The sequence below is a fragment of the Apis dorsata genome, unplaced genomic scaffold, assembly GCF_000469605.1.
Source record: "Apis dorsata unplaced genomic scaffold, Apis dorsata 1.3 scaffold_506, whole genome shotgun sequence".
Classification (NCBI taxonomy): Eukaryota; Metazoa; Arthropoda; class Insecta; order Hymenoptera; family Apidae; genus Apis; species Apis dorsata.
The window spans coordinates 41,148-61,980 of NW_006263734.1; the positions used below are offsets into that span (position 1 = coordinate 41,148).

A 20,833-nucleotide genomic window follows, 5' to 3' on the forward strand; every position below is an offset into this window, starting at 1 on the left:
CTCCTTCTTCCATGCGCATTTAATCGCAGCGTTTATTTTTGGGATACGTGAGAAATTACACTCGTGTTCGTTTCCCAATTAATTTTCCCACAACGTAAACCGTAGTCAGACGTAATTTCTAATTTGATTAATTATTTTCTTTTCTCTCTCGCAACAGCTGAAAACACGTCATCTTTTAAGTACGATACGACACAATCGGGCAATTTTAAAAAAACAGTTTAAAATAAATTTCTCCTCTTGAGAGAAACATCAATTCCATTACGGTAAACTTAAGAATGAAAATTCCAAAAACGAGTATCGGGGGAACGGGACAAAAGGTCTCTCTCCCCGAAGGAGAAGACAGAGAGAGAGAGAAGAAACTCGGGCACACCTGAGTCGGATTCCTGCTAACCATTAATTCAGCCCCTTCCATCGGATCCTTTTCCGTAGGAGGAGAAGGGGACACGAGGAAAGGAGAGGATAGCGAAAAGGAGAAGAATAGTGGAGGTGGGCGAGCGTGGAGATTTCTTCAACGGCGACGAGGATACGACGATCGTGCGATGCGGTATAGAGCGGAGGCTGCGGTTAGAAAGGTTTAAAGCCGGGTCCACAGTGTCGCGGCGCAGCTCGCTATGGCCGCATACCACCTGACCATCTACGCCCAACGATACACACAACCTGTCCGGCATCGTGCATCGCGTCCGCGTACTCACGGTGCCGTACGTCTGACCGACTGGTACCAGTACGGTACCAGTTGCCCTGCAGCCAGCCACCCAGCTGCGCGCGCGCGCGTTTCTCTCGTCTGAACATCGCCATCGTCTCGCCGATCCCATGATTCGATCGATACGTTCCAAAGAATACGATCGACCGAGAGCCGAAGCGTCGTTTCGTCGGAGCAAAGGAATTTCCACATTTACCGAGTGAAATTGCCAGCTTCTCCACCCGCACGAGGAAGAGAGAGAGAGAGAGGTACGTGCGCTCGTACGAGAGCCATCTCAACTCTGGAAACGTTGAGACAAGTTTGCGCGCAACTTTCCAAGCTTGTCCGTGATCGAATTCCGTTCGGATTGACCGAGTGTCCCGGTGTCAGGTTCGTTCGACACTTTATCTCTGCTCTCGCTTCGTGAACTTGAATTCACGAGGGAGCAGGCTGTTGCGGCCAGCCAACGTTCTCTTCTGTTTCCAACGACCGTTTTCCGAAATTTTATCGTATTTATCGCTACGGATATCACGGTAACGTTCGAATCCAGGTATGGTAATGTTGTGTACTACACTTCAACCTTTTCAGGATGTACGATTTATAGTTATGGGATACGATACGACATTTAAGTCGTACCTTCCTACCATTTATTACCAATAATATTTACGATCGGATGGAAAAAGATATTGTTGGCTTGAGTTTATTAAGATTCGATTTATGGATTTTTCCTGGCACGGTTAATATTTCTACTTATGGATTATATAGTATTGAATTTGAGAATCCGAGAATTGGAGGCCTTTTCGAACGGACGGCATTTATCAGAGTAGTAGAAGAGGATAGTAAAAATAGTTATTTTGAATTTACACGCGTTCGTTCGAATTTTTGAAACTCGTTTATCACTCGTTTCCCGTTTATCCGTGACAAAATATTTTTTACAAAAAGGCGTGGCTCGCATTCCGTTTCGAATTGTCCGATGGCTGTAAAACTTCGTTTCTCTCCATTCCATATACCGTATCGCGCGTATTATAATGGTCGAAACTCTAGGCGTGTCAAGGCGTTTGAACAAATATTCCATCGATACGAATTCTAAAACCTGATACACACGCGCGTACGTAATCTCGTTACGACTTGGATCTCCACTTTGACTATGTTATTTTTAGTTTCTTCCGTAATGCGCATCATCTTCAATATAGTTTCGCAAAATTCTTCAATTACGTGTCAATCAAAGTCTCAACTCAAGTTGGTTCGAATTACATTCGCATTTTTCGGAGGATAATTTTTCATTCCGCTGTTAATCCGTAATTGCACACGGCAAAGTTCAAGTAACCTCGTTTCCATTCCGAGCATTTCGGTATTTTGAGCATATTTTCCATAAAATTTTTACGACCTTTTCGCGGAACGATGACGAGATCACGGCTCGACGCGTCCCGCTACGAGTCACGATTATTGCGTAACACACTGGTCGCTTAGGTATCAAAAATACCGCTCGGTTCCTTCTTTTCCATTGTCCCCGAGGCACAGGTGTAAACTCTCGATTCACGATTCGGACCAAGTTAGAAAGTTACGAGTCGCGCGGCGTCCCTTCTTTCCTCCTTTCTCGTTTATCGCGATTCTCGTGTAATCGCAAATGCACCCACGCGTGCCGCGCACACCACAACCGCGGTGAAACCTTCCGATAATTCGCCTCGTTCGCGTGTGTTTAATTTACGTTTACTCTCTTCGTGTCTTTTCGCTTCGTGCCGGTGTACACACGTACATATATGCACACTACAAGGTGGTTTAAGAGACAAGGAAGAGGCTATCAACTTTTGCATAACCGTAAAGTCGAAACGTGATTTCCGATAAAGGTTAAGAAAGTACGGGGACGGCGAAGAGGAGCGCGATCTCTCCACGTAAAATTCGTACGTTTAAGGGAAATTGCGCGATATTTCGTAATTAAACGTACCTTCGACTCTTTTGCATTTCAACAATGCGTAGTTTCCTTGCAATATTTCTAAATTATCTCCATGTTAAATACCCGACCGTAAACTCCTATTTTGCGGAACGTGCATAAATTTAAACTAGCTACTAAAATATGCTTTATATTCTCGTTTAGAGAATCGCGTTAAAAAACGTTAAATAAAGATTAGAATTTTAATTCGATTCCGGATTTTACGATTACGGCGAAATCGAAAATTTTTGACGTATGTACGAAGGTATACGATTCCGACCGATTTGCATGGTCCCTCGCCGAGTTAAAGCCAAGATGGCGCAACGTTCAACTCTCTATTCGCTGTCCGGAACGTTGCTTCGACAGTTGGTCTTCGCGATAACGTCCACTTTGAAGAAAAACTGGAACACGACGTAGGATAACGCAACGCGCAGTTAAACGTTTCCAATTTCACGGAATACTCGAATGTCGAGCTACGCGTCACGCGATTCGTCCACACTTTCTCTCTTATGTGGTTCGTATATATATATGTATATATATATATAGCTATTATATGCTATAATATAATGGAAAAATAACGAGCGAAACGACAAGTTTTAAAAGAGCCGACTGTCCGCCTTGCCAATTTGAAATTACGCGACGTATATAAAGAGTTAATAGAGCATCGATAATCGTATATTATTAGATGACACTATACGTTAACGACGCGTTAAACGATGACCGACGAAACGTGAGGATCCGATGACATTGATAAATAACGAGCGGAGAACAGTGAAAAAGCAAGAAACAAGAGTCGCGTATATAATAATGCGATTATACGTTGCACACGATCGCACGCTTATTCACCGATTCTCGAGAACAGGCGGTGACGCGACCACACCGCGTTGTCGTAGGTGTTGTTCCACGCGCGCGCCTGTTCCCATTTGCCCGTCCATTCATGGCGAGGAGGACGTTGCTACGCAAAACCGATTCCATTTTCCTTTCTAACTTTCGTATCGTACGTGTAATAATCTTCTTGCGTTACGATCTTAATAATCGATCGTCGCGAGAAATCGAGAAAGATTCGTAGTCGAGTGATCGATGCGATCCTCCATCAGGATTTTCGAATTCCTCGACCGGTGAAAGTTTTCATATACGTATAATACGGCGGAATACCTTACGCGGAAAATAACGAATCGAGAAACAATCGCTTTTTATCGTCAATTTCGATAAAATTTCCAAAAAAACACGACGTGGAAAACTTGAAGAGATAACGCCGTGTCCGTACAATTATATTATATTACTCTCATCGAAATAAGAAATTCCAATGAACGTTCCCTCGTGAATAAAAATCCTTTTACGAAGGTTTAACGAGAAGTTTACACGTACAAAGTAGCTCGTGATCTAGATATACAGCATCGTAACGCAAAGAGAATTAGCTTAAATGGACGTGAATGCAGAGGCCGGACTGTTTTCCATTACAACGCAGAGGGGAATGACTGGGAATCGCGTAGCAGCATTATGAATTCGCGTATTCGTTGCCCGCGATTCGTCGAGTGTTCACGTCGTTGCTGCCACTTTCCACAACAGGCACGGATGATTTACATTACCGGTCGATCGTTTAAACAGTCGCCATTTCACGCCCGTTCTTTCCTCATTTTTCATTCTACCGAATCCGAAATCTCACCACGTTTCGGATATAAAACTGTGACGCTGGAAAATTGTTGAAACAAGGAGAGATTGGTGCAGTGACGACATAGGCTGGACTTGCCGATGTACCGTTAAAAGGTGTGTTCTAACATTCTTCGGACGATCATTGTGGATAGAAGGTCACTCGTCCGAGAAAAGATCGAACGCGCGCGTCTCGTTCCAATACCTGGGTGTGTGCACGTGTGTTACATATAGTGTATTATAGTGTATTATATTTAAATCCAGACGCGTTCCACGTTGTTCGCATATTTTCGCGATGGAAAATTTTAAACGATTGATTAGATCGGAGGAATCGTTGAGGAATTCTTCTCGAGTAAGAAAAGAATCCACGACGAATAGTCCAAGTTTTAATTTCCATTCCAAGATCCGACGATAAGCGTAAGTTTCTCTCTCTTTCTCGAGAACACGAAGAAGAAAATAATTCTCCACTCGGAGTAATCCATTAAGACGAAAAGCATCGTATCCTCGCACGTGTTCTCCAAACCTCTCAAAGCAGTAAATCGTGTTCTCCGCGATATCACGGGGATCCATACATTACCGCTCAAATACCATAGATCAGTATTGTCCGAGTTAAGCTTCCAGGCTTAGAGATTAGTCGTGAGCTGATTCTTGGATAGGGCGGTGACCTTGAGGTCAATCGATTTTGGATGGACTATAACACGCGTAATTGGTTCGAGTCATTAGCCTTCGATACATCGATACATCGTTGTAGGAATTATTCTTCTTTTCGTTCAAAATTCCGAGAAATCGAACAAGGAGGGAAACAATTATCCTTCAAAACAAGGATAAGGGAAAAAATTAGAGTTTTAACAATCTCTCTTCGTATGGTATATCGATCCAAGGAAATGTCGGGCGAAAAATGATGGATTTGTGAAATTTTTCAGCGACGAACGACGCCTCGTTACATCGGCTTACTCGCGCGCTGGCAAAAAGAGAGGCGAGAGAAGCGTGTTGGTTGCGGCAGGTCACGAGGAACGGGTCTTAAGATGGCCTACATTATCCAGCCTTATCGGTGAGAGAAAGAAACAGGGAGAAGGAGAGGAAGAAGAAGAGAAGACCACCACGTGGCGGGAGAAACGGTCGAGATAATAGCCGGACAGAAAGAAAAATGGGACAAGCTTGGTGCAAGGAGAAGACCTCGAAGGCACAGGACTCCAAGTCTCCTCTGGATCGAGTCTTCGTACGTTGCGCGCATCGGGTATGTCGATAAATATTCCATCCTTTACATCCATCCTTCTTGCTACGTTTATTTATACGCTGAAACGGATGATGTATCGATGAGTGATTTAATTGAATGAAAATATACCGGTTAAAAAAAAAAAAAAATGGAAACAGGAAGATAGAATCAAGCGAAAAATATCAGTTCCTACAGGGAATACAGGGCGCATCGTAACATGCGCGACCTACTTTCCTGGTCGAACGAGAGACGTAAAAACAAGAAAAATATTTTAACGAGTTGTTACGTTAAATTACGTTGTTAACTACGTGAATTTGGTACAACTGTTTGACTATGATACGCTAATTCGCTCGAAAAGAAAATGATTAATGAAGAGAGGAAATTCGAGTGACGCGAAAAATATATAGGTACGAGTTATTCCCACTATTTCTGCGTTTCTCGTTCTGAAATATTTTACCGAACACGATAAAATAGATAATACCACGAAATATTTCAAATTAAGCTGAAAATAAATAGAAAACGCAATTCCTCCTTCGAGTAAGATTTTCTGATAACGCCTTATCATTCCAATCTTTCGAATTATATTTTTTCAAAGTCAGTGTTATTACATTTAATGTCGTTAGTTCGTATAAAAATTCTCTTCTTAATATCAACTTTAAACGATTTGAACGTTCGCTTTAAAGCGCTTTCACTAGCCGAGTAAAAAATTCTTGTACGAATGATGTTTCGATAACGATCGAAATGTATCGAAGCACAAATCGAATTTGATTTCCTCCCGAGATGGAACAAGTTACGCCGATATATTACTTTAAAAGACCCATGAAAATTTGATCGGACGGTCAAACTTGAGCAAGTAGATCGCGCTTCATCCACCTCTCAACTCCCTATTGCGTTTAATCACTTTATCGTCCGGTAACGGACGTGGAACGGAGCTTCCTCCAAAACTAGTTTGTTACGTCGATACTTGACGGTATTGGCAATTTAAATAACTGATTATATCGCGCGCGCACGTCGGCCACGGTTGCGCGTGCACGCGTGACATGGATTTATCATGGTGCATCGGACTCGGAAACGCCGCGTCGCGCCACGCCGCTCTAATTTCGAATCCCAGACACGCAGATACGTGTGTAATTGCTAATTAACCGAGTGATCCTCCCTCCCTCCTCGTTCCACCGTATACACACTCGCAAAAACTACGTACGAGCCGTTTTTCCTACCAGTCCAACGAGTCTATCGTCTCGTTTCCACGTTTTTTCAAAAGTGTACAATCTATCCGTTATACAGCGGAAGAAATATCGTTTTCGATTCGTCTCTATCTTCCAAGATCCGTATATGTTTTATATATTCGACCAGTAGTTTTCTACAGCCAATTAAGCGTTCAATAGCGGAAATAACGAATCGATTCATTATCGTCGTCGACAATCGGTCGATCGATCGATAATTATCGCGTGTATCGTTTCGATTATTATCATCATCGACTTTAAGGATTATAAAACTCGTCTTTTTTTTCTTTTTTTCTTTCGCATGCGATGATCGTTTGGTTATTTTCCTTTTTTTTTTTTTCAATAACGGGGACGAAACGACTCTTTTTCTCACTCTCGTTGGTTACGTAAAACACAATCCGCGTTTTACACAGTCCAGTGGGTGTTTCACGCGCGACTCGTTCCGATTCAATCGCGTTCCATTCGCGATTTCTTTTTTGTCCATCCTACGTATACGCACCGTATCACGATTAGTGACAATACTTTGGTCTTTTCTCTTCGTTTCCTCGTCGCCGATCGAAAACGATTTTTAATATTCCTTCAAATTCTCCTTTCCTTCGCCTACATTTTCTCCCCGCTTCTTTATTTATATAATAAATTTTGTACGGAATCTGCTCGTTTTATTCCCGCTCGTGTATTTTCATTTATTTTTTTTTACTCGATTGGATAAGCAAGAGAAACAATGGAAATTTTCGCGGTGAAATTGTTGGACGAGTTCGACCGAGAAAAAAAAGAAAAACTCATTTTCGTCGAACGAAAGAAAATGCAAACAACGAGGAATACAATGCACCTTTTAATCGCGAAAGGCAGGTTATCTCATCGCTTAAAGCCCGTGTAATGCACGCCACGGGTTACCACCACGTCGCGATACTTGGTAATTACTTTCCCCTCGCAAAACGTTAAACTCCCGTTACCATACTGCTATTGTTTCCCTGATATTTTTTTCCACCTTTGTCTTACCTCCAAACGGCCCACGATCGTCCCAATTTTCTACATCAGATATGAATGTAACAATTTCACAAAATGTTTTCTCTCAAAACTCATTTCTTCGATTTCCGATTTTTTCTCTTATCGCACTTTTTTTTCCCGCTCCTTCCAGACAGAGAGTACACGTTTCTTTCTCTTCGAATACGAGTTGGAAAAGGATATCTTTATTTACAATTTATCTACATTTTCTTAACAAAACATCCTTTCTCCCATTGTCTTTATCTTCACGAGCGACCATAAAACACTTTGACCAGTCGTGAATATAAATAGAATGTTTAATACACATATATTCATACGTATATTTCGTGGTACGTGACACTTTCAAAATCCATCCTAAAACAATTTCACAAGTGAGATTCAATTAGAAAAATTAATTAGAAAAATTTCGCGATTACCATCCATGATATTTCCGATAATCCGATTCGTTCGTAGAAGCGAGGCTTCGATCCGTCGAAACACGAGTTTAATATTTTCTCGAAACTGGCACAAACTGGACGAAAAGAAAAAAAGAAAAAAAGAAAAAAAGAAACAACAGATGATGATCGATAGGTAGATGATTCATTGTCTGCGCGCAGGACCGATTAGATGCAGAACGGCAAGTTCGGTGTGGTAGATGAAAAAACGCTGCTCGCGTCAAGGATTTACGGTTGCGCAACATCCGACGACCAAGAAGGAAAAATCGAGGCCGGCGCATGTTTATTGGCCAATTTTTTCTTTTTTTTTTTTTTTTTCCTTCTGACTGCGAGCAAAGTTTCTACTCGCGTCATCCACTCTCTCGACGAATTTCCCGCCTTCTCGCGGTGCACCTTCGAGATTAATTATCTCTAACAAACGTTCTCGGCGGAGGAAACGGACGAAATCCTGTTTTACGTCGAGCTGTTATGAATTTGATTATTTTTTATGGTCGGGGATTTCGCGCTGGATGTCGTGCAATTTTTCCTTTTTTATTTGAAATGATAATTTAACGCGTACTAGGTACTTGTTAGTCGAGTACTTAATTACTTTTTACTAAGATTATGTGGTTCGCTCGGATAAGTATCGCGATACTCGATCATTTTACATTACGCCCCAACTTTTCTCCTAATCTCTTTCTATCTTTAAAGAAAATATTTTCCAATAAATATCTCCTACATCTTCCGCTCTCGTATATCTTTCGCGATAAGATTTTGCGTTAAAAATCCTTTTTTTTCCTTTTTTTTAATTTCAACCGATATTTTAAATATTCATTAAATCGGTAAGATCGCTCATAATATAAGTAAAAAAATAATAGAACGATAAGTGGATAATTATATTTACATTTATATTCACGCGTTAATTGTATTTACTTCGAACGACTTCGAACGACTTCGATCGTAGGATGATGAAAAAAACAAACTGCGTAATTACGTTATTGTATAACCATATAAAAAAAAAAAAAAAAAAAAAAAAAAAAAAAGAAAAAAAAAAGATCATCGAATTAAACGAAAACATCCATGAAATCCAAAGATTTCCTTCGTAATCGTACGTAATCGTTCGACGGATAGTTCTCGTCTTAACGACAAATCGATTCAATAAACGAGTATTTTTAGCGACTATCGTTTCAACGACTGTTTTCGACGCGCCACGGCCTATTGCAGTCATTACTCATTCTTATGTAATTCGCACTTAACGCTGCTCAACAGATGTTGCACGCAGGAGTGGAAAAATATTAAATCGCGTTAAATGTTAATTACGCGCTCGGTAAGAAAATTAAAACGGTAACGTTCGCCGATATTTCTCTCTTCGTTCGATCACGTCCTTGACAAAACTTCCGGTCACGATTCAAAATTTAAAAACGAAGCAATCTTTTTCGCCCGATAATATTCCTTTCGCAACGTTCCAAACGTTTAAATCTTTCCAATCGATTGCTTCCGAAAAATTAACAATTATCCGCGACCGTTGAAAAAAATAAAAGCACAATTCCAATGGAATTGAACAGTTTTCACGATTCTCCGTTACGTACACATCGTGCGAGATTGCCGGTCGATCGCTTCGAGGTGCGTCAACGCGTTATCGTTCCCACCTTATCCAAACGACGTGTCACGTTTCAAAACGTTGCGCGAACACTTCGTTTAAAGGAGAAACGGCAAGTCGAAATATCTCCTCGCGTTCCACTTTTCCGACTTTGCCTCTCGCTTGATTTTCAAATTTTTCCAAGAGAATAAATTCATTTGGATTGGATTCTCGAGATAATTATTACAATTGTTACGATCGAGGGTATATTTTAGATTTCTGAAAATTTGTTTCGTCATCTCTCATCGAAATGATTTTTGAATTTGTTATTCGCGACTCGTCATCCGTCCTTTCCAAGGATTCAACCTCTTGTTTCGAGTATTCCGTTCACGAATTCTTCTTTGACATGTAAATTAGAATTTACGAGAGGAAACCTCGGAAGGAAACGAATACGAATCAAAATTTCTACATCTCGTATAAAATTGAAAAAAATAAAAATAAAAATTGAAAGCCCAACGAGGAAAGGGAGATTAATTTACCACGATCTAGCTAGTTAACCGTAATTACTTACGGTTGACGTAACCGAGTTATTCAAAGCCTTTCAACGTAATTAGCAATCGTTAATGAACGATCCGATGATTTGTATTCATTAAATCGTTCGCTCTCGATATAACATTCCTCTCGCGTGTAACGCCAAGAAAATTTATCCTGTTCTGCTCGTACAGCGATCAACGAGATAAATTATAATAGACGCTATAAGAAAAATACGATATTCTCTACCTTTTATATTTATAATATATAACTGTTAAACGATTATTATATTTTATATCTCGTTGATGACGATTCTTATCGAATTCGCGTACAAGGTGGTTATCTTTTTACGCAACATCTACAAAATGTAACAAGAAACACAGTTGGACTTTATCGACGAAAATAAAATTTGGAAAGGTTCGATTTGTCACGATGACATCATCTCTCGTGAATTGTTATACTCGCGTACAGTTGGAATATAATATTGACGAGGATCGCGTCCTCATTGCGCCCGACAGATCTATCGAGATTCGACCTCGTTCAGCTCATTAGTACAACATCGATAACGCGGTGTTAATTGGGATCGTAAATATCATTGCTTAACGTTCCACGTCCGGTCACCTATGGAACCACGTTACCTATGGAATTATACCAGCAATATTGTTAATGTTTCAAATGTAAATATAATTAATATAATGTGCCTGTCAAATCCATGTACCGTCTCGTTCTTATTAAAATTTTCAAAGAGAAAGATTCGATTTCTCGAGCTTATTCTGGGAACACCGCCTTCTTTTCGCGACCGTGTAGTACCTTTTTGATGCAGATTCGACTGTAAATACGACGTCTATGTATTTATACCCCAAGCGCTTTTCAACGAGCGCGTTGAAAATTTTTTTTTTTCTCCTGCGATATCAAGTATATATACGCGGTATTGAGAGTATTTCCTTTCAAAGCGAGATACTAGACGCGATCTAGACGCCTAGAACATCGTGTGATATTTCGTAATCGAGAGAGCGTGATTTACTCTCATTTTCACGTCCATAACCAATCATTCCAACAAGTTTAATATTAATTGTGACGTAGCAAATCTTTATCGATTCCGAAATTCCATTTCCATCAACTTTCTACGATCTCTCTTCCTTCTTTTCTAAAAGAATTCCATTTTTTTAGTCTATCATACACAATGTAAACAGACACTCAATTTTCATAATTGAAATATTTACTCGGATCTCTTTTAGAATTCTCTATTTTACGATTTTACTTAGAAAAATAAAAAAGAAAAGATATACTATATATTACATTGGAATATCATCTTTTGATGCGCTTTGACCGGAACGGAAACGTCGAAATTGATATTTACTCGATGCATTCTTTTATTGCATAAATCTGTACAAAATGACAGATGTTGCCTTTGTTGCACACACAGATCATTGAACTTGAACCGAAACCGATCTTCGTCGGTTTTTTAAATTTTAAGAATGCGAGCACGAAGCTATCTTCGATTTATATTCATGCAACGAACATTTGTATATTTCTTCGAAACAATTTTCTTCCTACCAAAGTCGATGGTTGGTTTAACGATAACTTCGATCCGATACGGTCGTAACTTACGATTGTGTTAGACTAGCTCAACGACAAGTTTGTGCACCTAATAGCGAGATTGCATCGATGCGCATCGCACGGAAGTGTATGAAAAAATAATCTCGAATCGAATGGGGAGACAAAAATTGTAGCGACAACGTTGATCTTAACTTCGTCCTTTGGAGAAAATTGTTACGCGATTTCATTTTTCTCGAAATCATCGCGAGTCTTTACGGGAATCTTTAAAAATATCCCTCCTCCCCCCAAATCGTTAGATATCGAATTTATCGAGCGTTAAATCGAGTTAAATTCGGGTCGATAGGTAAGTCGATTCTTTCATCGAGAAAAGATTACGTAAAGCAAGGTTTATACAGGCAGCAAGGTAATAGTATTCTCGTGTTGGCTTAATAATAAAATTGCTTTTCAACCTGCGACAACACGTCGCAATGTTACTTACGTTCTCTATTTACGACAAGTAAGTAAGTAAGTAAGTAAGCAAGCAAGCAAGCAAGTATGCGACTTTGAACGTTATGGCTCGAAGCGAAGGAAACGAGATAAATTTCAGACACGATTCACGACGCATCGTTTCTATTCGAGGAAACTTATCTTATTGTTTGAAATTCAGTACACCGAATTTATTCGTGATAAAAAGGAAAAATCAATTTCTCTTTCGAGAATAATAGGATAACGATTGGATAAAACGTTTTCTAGAAATTCTAATTATCGATGATTAATGACGAATAATTATTCGATCGAAATTAACGACGCTAATCGTAAAAAGATAAGATCAAAGAATAGGACAATCGTTCGATATCATTCAACGATTTTACGATCCCCAAGGTAGCTGTTTTACAATTTCTTCACGGTTCTCTATAAATAATAAAGTTTTACGGGCGAACGACTTATCGCTTTTGAACGTTTGAGCGTCGTGTAGTAGTAGTTGTTCGAGCCTTAAAGTATCCAGCCAGTTCCCACTGGAAACGCGTATAACCGAAGCGGTAACTAAAGCGAAACGTGGAATATCGCTCGTGTTGGAATTCCAGCTACGACGTTGTCCGTGACAATGCCACGTCTCCGAGAAATAATCCTTTCCCATCGATCCTATCGATCGCATCCAACGTTCATCCCGAATCTTTTTTTCTTCTTTTTCTTTTTTCATCAATTTTATCATCTTTCCACTTTGGCGGCGATATCTTTTATTACATCGAGATCACGTCACCCTTGTTACGTTTCTATTTCTGTTAGAAAAAAAGAAAATTATTCGAAATCTTCTTCCGAGTTGTTTTATCCGACAGTTAATTAACAGTCATTGATTAAAAATTATAAAATTTATATCAAATTGGAATTACATAGCGATTTAATTAATATATACTTTTAATTAAACCGGTAATTTAATTTACGATGTAGAGATGCATTTTGCAACATTTCACAATAATTCATTTAGATTTCCGTATTTCTACGATTTCAAGAAATAGAGATTTCAAGAATAGAGATAGAACTCATTAACACGCGTGTGTTGGAAACAAATTCACTTATTTATTTTTTTTTTCACGTTATAATTGTGCATCGAGCGATCTCTCTGCAGAGAGGAGAACGAAACAAACGCGCCCGATCCTGGAGACAACTGACGCGGTAATTTAATCAGCGGAAACAACTTTTGCATCGGGCCGAACGTGTCGGGCCGAAACAACTTCTCCGAGACGAATTTGCAATGTAAACCGTGAAACGACACGTGTAGAAATTCCTGGAGGAATTCGCATAAATGATGGCAATTATGCGCACGGGTAAAAAAAAAAATATATTTCTCCAAACTTTTCCCCCTTTTCCATGATATACTTTCGACTATGCGATTGTCTTTTATCCGCTCTTTGGCGGAAAGTGGAAATCGAAGAAATATTTTTAAACGATCGACACCTGCGAACGAATCGTTCGCCCAACACACAAAGGAGAATCACGCAACCCGGTTGTGCGACTCGGTTGCGTGTGCCACAGCGATTGCACAATCGCCTCGACCGAGGAGCGATCGAACGCAACTTCATTCTATCTCGTCATCCGGTGCACACGGCTGCGAGACGAGCCTTCCGGTTTCAAACGGCTCGGAGAAGGCAATCGAGGAGACACGCTCGGCAGACTGTATATCTATATATATTTTTTCACGCTGGAATAAAAAAGTACTTCGCCTTTGAATTTTCCCTCCTCTTTCGAGAACAACTTCTTTGCGATTTCGATGCTCGGCGATAAACAACATCGGAATTTATTTATAATATATTTTACGGTAGAAGAGGGGAAAAGCGTTATCAGAGATAGAGAAGATTCGATGGAATCGAATCGAATATAAATTCGATTGGGTGGAGTGTTAATAACAACGATTCCTCCTCCCTTCCCCTCTTCGTTCCACGAATGTAATTCGGCTCGATTTTGCGCGGGGCAAGTTGATCGTAAAGAGTCGATCGCGGCCCATAAAAACGGAAAGCAGCTCGATAGTTCAGCGTCGACGTTGCGTGAAAGATACGGTTATTGCCGATGGCGCGAGACTTTGAAATATTCAGCCCGGCGGGGAATACGCCACGGTATGAATATAATTCCGGCCATTGTCCCGCAAAAATTGATTCCTTCACGCGTGCGTCCTCCTCCTCTCCCCAACAAACGTGGAAAAATTAAATCTCCAAGCGACGCTTGTTCCGCCTCGGGGGCCAAATTAAATTCGACTTACAGGTGGCATTGACGGACACGGATCATTTCAATTTTAAACCACTCCCCTCCTCCCCGTATAACCTGTCGCGAAATTCACCGCGCCGCCGATTCTCATTTCGTCCCGTTTCTCTCCTTCTCCCTTCTTCTCCCTTCGAAACATTATATAATATTATATTTTATTATCCCCTCTCTCTCTCTCTCTCTCTATTAACCGAATAAGGTTAACGATCCGAATCGCTCCTTCGTGTATCTCCTCCGTGAACGAAATGAATTATTCGAGAAATCTAATAATCCTGGTGGAAAAATGATATCGAACGAGGATATTCAAAGATAATCCAATTCTACAATTAGAAGGGGATAGAAGAACGAAACAATTAGCTCGATCGATTCCAGATCGACCATTCGTCTCGTTAATGACTCGTCTACGGAGGATTTAAACAGGCGATCGAGTACATAGAGGCGCATACGGATCAGCGTTACAATCAAATGGGAAAGGAGAAGAAGCTGATGTAAGCGGGGAATATTTTAAACGCAACGACACGGAAGAAAATTACACGAGCTCCTTCTCCTCGTTCGAAATACGTTTATGTGTACACAGGAATCGGAGAGACACATTTTTCGAGCTCTCTCTCTCTCTATATATACGTATATACGTATATTATTTGGCAAGATTTCGCCATCCTTGATTTTAGACGGGGAAATTTCTTTCAACGATCCATGTTTCGTGTTTCAGATCTACCCCAGCTTGAAGGAAGAGGGATCGGTGTTGGGCGGTGGGACGCAAAGAGTGACAAGGTGGGTTAAGCGGCGCGGTTGTAATAAACGGTATAACGAATGCGCGTGCAATTAAACGGAACGGGGTTTTATCGGTGGCACGTTGCAGGATTTAAGTGTCCGTTTTTAAGAGGCGGCACGTTGGAAAGTTGCCCGTTCCACGGACCTAGAATCGCACCAGCTGTTAATAACGTCGCGGACGACGTACGAGTCGAGATAATAAGAATCCCGAATAGCTTCCTTCTCCATTAATTCCGTCCTTTCATTTCGGATCGCGTTTCATCCGACGATCGTCCTTTATCCATTCCTTTCCACCCAACTCTCGTTCGTTCCAATGACGAAAATAATCGAAATAAATCTTAACTCGATTCGAATTAGCCTCCAATTTCCTAGGGAAATTCAAAATCAAATATTGACCAATTAGCCGCGTCACGTCTTAAATTACCGTCGCGCTCGCGGTACAACGCAGAGAAATTACGTTCACGGGTCGAAACACGCGTCTCGGCTAATTAGGGACGGTTTCCCGCTCTTATCGATCACCCTCCACGATAATTCGTGAGCGTAACTAATTTCGTGGCCTCGAGACGAGGGTCGCGCTCCAACTGTTTCTTCGTCGAGTGTCCTTTCGCGACACGGAAAGAGAGTACCTCGATGCACTTTTTCCCGACAAATAGTCATCGTTACGATTCATAGGTTATCATTTATTTGAAACACTTTTTATCGCGGAATTTTACCCGTAACTCTTTTTCTCTCGATTCTTCGAAAATATTACATTCGAAATAATTATCCTCGAAAAAGTCGGCCGCCTGCGATGCAAATGTTTCACCGTTTATGCGTATACCGATAACTTCAATATTTGCCGTCAATATTTTCTCTTGAAATTAACCCAACTTCGTTCGAGATGTGTTGGATCTGATTAAAAAAATATTAGGCACAGTTTGAAAAGCAGGGTCGATTCTCGATGACTCGTTCGTAAGATATTACTCTGTAATCGACGTTGCAAAAATTAGAAAATCGTTTCTCCGAAAAATTTTACGACTACATTATATACATTATATACAGCGAATTGCTGTTTTCCGATGCAAAAGTGAAAAACAATCGCGCTCGTCCAAATATTTTTCGTTTAAATAATTCTCCAATGTTACTCTCGTCCAACGTTCGGATACAGATCGATTTACCATTCATCTCGAATCGTCTCGACTATCTACTTCCAGAGAAAGAGATAAGGATGCTCGATTCCACGCGCGTCTAAAGAAAAAGGAAGAAAGAAAGAATTTCAATCACGAAAACGAAAAGATAAAAATCGAAAAGATCGAGAGACGATTTTTACTTTTCTCTCTTCGTATTTAAACGCGAAACTGTTGCAGAGAAGGAAAAAAATATGTATATAATCACGGTGCAACACGGTGGAATCCATCTTCCGTCGCGTAAACGGCTTATTCCGTGTACAAAACACTCGTACTCGTAATTTCCCCTAGGCCGATTATCCGGGCTACTCGTCTTACTTGATTAAACCGATTAATCCATCGGTATCTATGGACTGCTACGAGCTATGGACTTACGATGTAACCGAACCAGGATTATTATCAAAGAATTATCGCATCGTGATGTTCGGCGAAAAGCCATTGAAGAAAGAAAAAAGAAAACAAAAAAGGAATTTCATTCTCCCTCGAAAGATTCTCAAGCGGTCGAGTTTTCCTCTTGGAAAACAATTTACACGTTCAAGGAGGTAAAGCCAACAACGAGGAGGGTTGTTCTTTCTTTCTTTCTTTCTTTCTTCTTTTTCCCATGGCGCGAACGAAGCGCGTGCTCCGTTTTACACGGAGAAAATCGCGGCGGACAAGCTCGCAAATCGCTCGCGGGATTTTAAATCCCCGTTTCGTTGGTTACGTCGCGATTCGAGCGTGTTATTTCTCTCCTCCTCGTTTTATCCTATTTTCTTCCCTCCACTCCTTTTTTTCCAACTCTTTTTTCCCTTGTTTTCTTTCCACTCCCCGCTTTCGCGGATTCTCCGTTTTAAAGTGGAACGAATCGAGCCCCACTGGCTCGACGTCTAGTCCGATTACGCGCACGGAAATATTCGAGGAAATGACGATCCCGTTGGGTAAAGTTGGCCCGTTAAACGTCGATTTCCGAGGAATCCCCGCGATTAATCCGAGTTTCTTCTCCTTTCTCCGCAAATTTCAGAAACCTAATCTCGAAACGCTCCGATACATCGTTCCAAACAATTTCGCCAAGAAATTTTCAAACGACGATAAATACATCCAAATTGCTGTCATCTCGTATACGAGTTCTTATCGAAATCGTGCATTTTTTTTGCGCTAAATATCAGTTCGCGTTGCCAATTGTTCAACGCGGGACAAAGGTAACTCCGGTTGAAAAAAGGCGAGAGAGAGGCAGGATCGTGGCGGGCTATCGCGAATTAAGATCAGATCGCGTGACACTTTTTGTTCCCATATTGGGAACATCCCATTTGGGTTTCAGGTATGGCGACACGATCCGCGGCGTGGGTCGCGTTTAGGTTTTGCTTTTTCCACCCACGCCACCTTCGATCGCGATACCTTTTTAAGGTCAATGGAACAGGCCTCGCGCAGGTGTGCCCGAAAATAAGATCCCGATTTGGACGAGTTCCTATTCCGATTCGCTATTCGATCGAGTCAGCGAAAATCGACGTTTTACGTTTCTCCTTTCCACGAACGAGAACAGTGAGTGTAAGTCGAAGATAGTGGCGAGGAAAATGGAATGAAAATTTTCCAGCCGTTTTTTTTTTTTTCTCTCCTCCTCCTCCTGTTATTTTTCTTTATTACAGGTATCGATCCGTGTTTCTATTTTTCAAATCGAGCCGGAGAGAATCGAGTTTTGCACGAATTGTAAAAAATGTAGATAAAAATCGACGGTTTGTTCTGGGTCGAATAGATGAATAAGATTATACGTTACACGTATTTTTGTTCGGGGAACGAAAAACGACGTCCTACTAATTTTTATCTCGCATTTTTACATATGAAAAAAAAAAAAAAAAAAAAAAAAAAAAAGAACGATCCAGATTAAAACGAGGAACGAAAACAAAATTCGATAAATCCGCGGCACTATTTTTCCCAAAATAATTGGAACGTCGATTTCCATTCGACTTAACGTGCACGATTTATTTCGGTGGATCGAATACAACAGCCAACGACACGTACATCTACTTTATTTATGCACTCCGTTAAGCCGGGTTCGTACGGGATCTAATTTATGCAGCGGCGTGTTCGGATCACCGATGCATCATTCCCATTGTCCTCGTCCAATTCACCGGATCGGGTCACACAACTGTCAAAGTAACCGTAGCGACAGTAGCGACAGTAGCGACAGTAGCGGCGGATGCGCATCAGATGGATTCTTCCTTCTTCGAACCGCTTATTAATCGCGCTATAATTCATCGAACCGGGAGATTCCAAGTTTTACGAGTCGATCGATTTAATTAAAAAAGTCACGCGAAAGGCATAAAGCATGGCAAAAAGAGTGAAACGTTGCTCGAAAAATTGCGATATTTTTTCGTTACGCGAATAAGCGAAGACGCGAGAATTCGAAAAATCGGGGCAACGATGATATAGGCGTCCAAAACTCCAAACGAAACGGGCGTCGAAAGCAGCCGACAACGGTACACGTTATAATGGTTTTACGATTGTCCCCCGTCAAGTGCATTAGTAATGGCGGGAAACAGGCAACCGATGGAAAATCCGATATCGATTGCTCGCGGAATAATGCGCGATACGTACGAACGAGTTGCTAATCTTTTCACACTTTTACCGATTCTATTCGAAATTTCGCCGAGTTATCGTTATCGAAAACAGGTTTGGGGCGAAAAAGTGAAATAGAATAATAATTGATAGCTCGATTATTAGGAGGATTCACGATTGGATTGGATCTATACGAAGCGTGTTCGTTGCGCATCTTTAAATGGACGAAAGGAAAAGTGAAAAAGGAAAAGTGAAAGGGATTTTTTTTCTCGTACGAGATACACCCGAATAAAAATAGGGATAACAATCGCGAAGAATAAATGGAAATTGAAATATGAAGAATTCGTTGGGAAAATTTTTACTTTTTATCTTCGATCCGAATGGAGGAGAAGAAAAACGTTAATCGATGGAATTTTCGTCCTCTTTCGCGAGAAGGAGTTAAAAGAAAGTTTGGAAGGAGGAGGAGAAGAAGAAGAAGAACGGGGTGAAATTCCAGCGACGTCCCCGGAAGAGTTATAGCCCGGGGGACGCGAAGAAACACGGCATGCATTCGCGAGTAAGCGTGTAATAGAGGCGACGATGCCAAATAATTCGAGGCGGGAATTTTCGAAACGCGGAAATTTCGGAGAGACGGGCCCGCAAAGACGGTTACATCGTTACGAATGTATTTGCAGCTCCGAAATAGGGTACGCTGGTTCGCCGCCAAGGGAAGCGCTGACCAGAGGGAGAAGCATAGATTCCGTGGACAGGCCCTTTCATCCGAGCGACTGGGTCGACGTGAACCTCGAAGTTCCCAGCACACCGAGGGCGGCCTCGGTGCTCACCAATTTAACCGTCGACACGAACCTCTATCCGGCCACCACCCCAACGTCCAGCTGTAAGCTCGCAATTTATCGTTACCTCGTATTGCAACCTGTATCCTTAACGAGAACACGCTCGTTCCGACATGCCGCCCGATAAACATAGTATAACCCGTGTAACACGCTTGCATCGCTCTCCGTTTCCCGAATCCCTCTTTCTAACTAGAACAGAGAGAGAGAGAAAAATTACGCGGTGGGCATGTCGGAAACTTTACTTTCGACTACTACCGTTACCGATTCTTGGAAATCGATCAGGTTCGAATCTAAAGGACGTGACACCGATTCCACCGCCGAGACGCCGAAAGCGGAACAAGGGCAGGCCTTTGCCACCTAAACCGGACGAGGTGGGCACGGAGAACTCGTCCAACGTGGACCGGACGGAGACCGGGAACGAGCCNTTATACTCGTCGGTGAGGTCGCCGAAAAGCAGCGGGGACGAGCAGGAGGCGGAAGAGAAGGCGAGGCCGTACGAGGACTGCGAGGGGAAAAGGACAAAGGAGATTTACGAACACAAGGCGAGTATGCGTTCTAAATTCACCGCGATTCGATATTCCGCGAGAATATTTACCCTGGCCGCGACTCGGCAAACAGTGGAAAATCTGTGAAACAAATATCGACGCGACATTAGGGAATATTTACGGATCGCGTCGAAATAAAATCCAACTTTCTCTCCTTCTTTCCGCTCGAACCGATCGAGAGCCTTTCCCGAAATTTCCATCCGGACGAAATGAAAAATCCCCGCTTCGATTTCGATCAGAGGGTTCCAAATTTGTAGAAGAGAAATCTCCTTCGTTGCCTATACCAAGGATTTTGGGATTACAGGTTAACGGAACCGGGAGAATAATACCGAGCGACGTGGTTTCCGGGAGAAGGTGTTACGAGAGCGACGAGTACGAGAGATTCGCCAACAGCCGCACGAGCAGAGATTCCTCCACTCCGAAGCGCGAGGAGAAGAGAAAATGGAGGCAGGCGGAGAAGC

At 41.6% G+C, this 20,833-nt stretch overlaps 1 protein-coding gene across 1 annotated transcript in view; it reads left to right on the top strand.

The window, feature by feature from the left end:
- Window positions 1–555: 555 nt before the first annotated feature.
- LOC102675330 overlaps window positions 556–20,833 on the top strand; it is a 23,296-nt gene continuing 3,018 nt past the window's right edge. Inside the window, exons 1-6 of the mRNA XM_006620352.2 lie at window positions 556–948; window positions 5,183–5,496; window positions 15,235–15,296; window positions 19,669–19,871; window positions 20,110–20,369; window positions 20,677–20,831. Of these exons, the coding sequence (XP_006620415.2) occupies window positions 5,407–5,496; window positions 15,235–15,296; window positions 19,669–19,871; window positions 20,110–20,369; window positions 20,677–20,831 (770 nt within the window). The 5' untranslated portion in view covers window positions 556–948; window positions 5,183–5,406. The remainder of the gene's footprint in view (window positions 949–5,182; window positions 5,497–15,234; window positions 15,297–19,668; window positions 19,872–20,109; window positions 20,370–20,676; window positions 20,832–20,833) is intronic.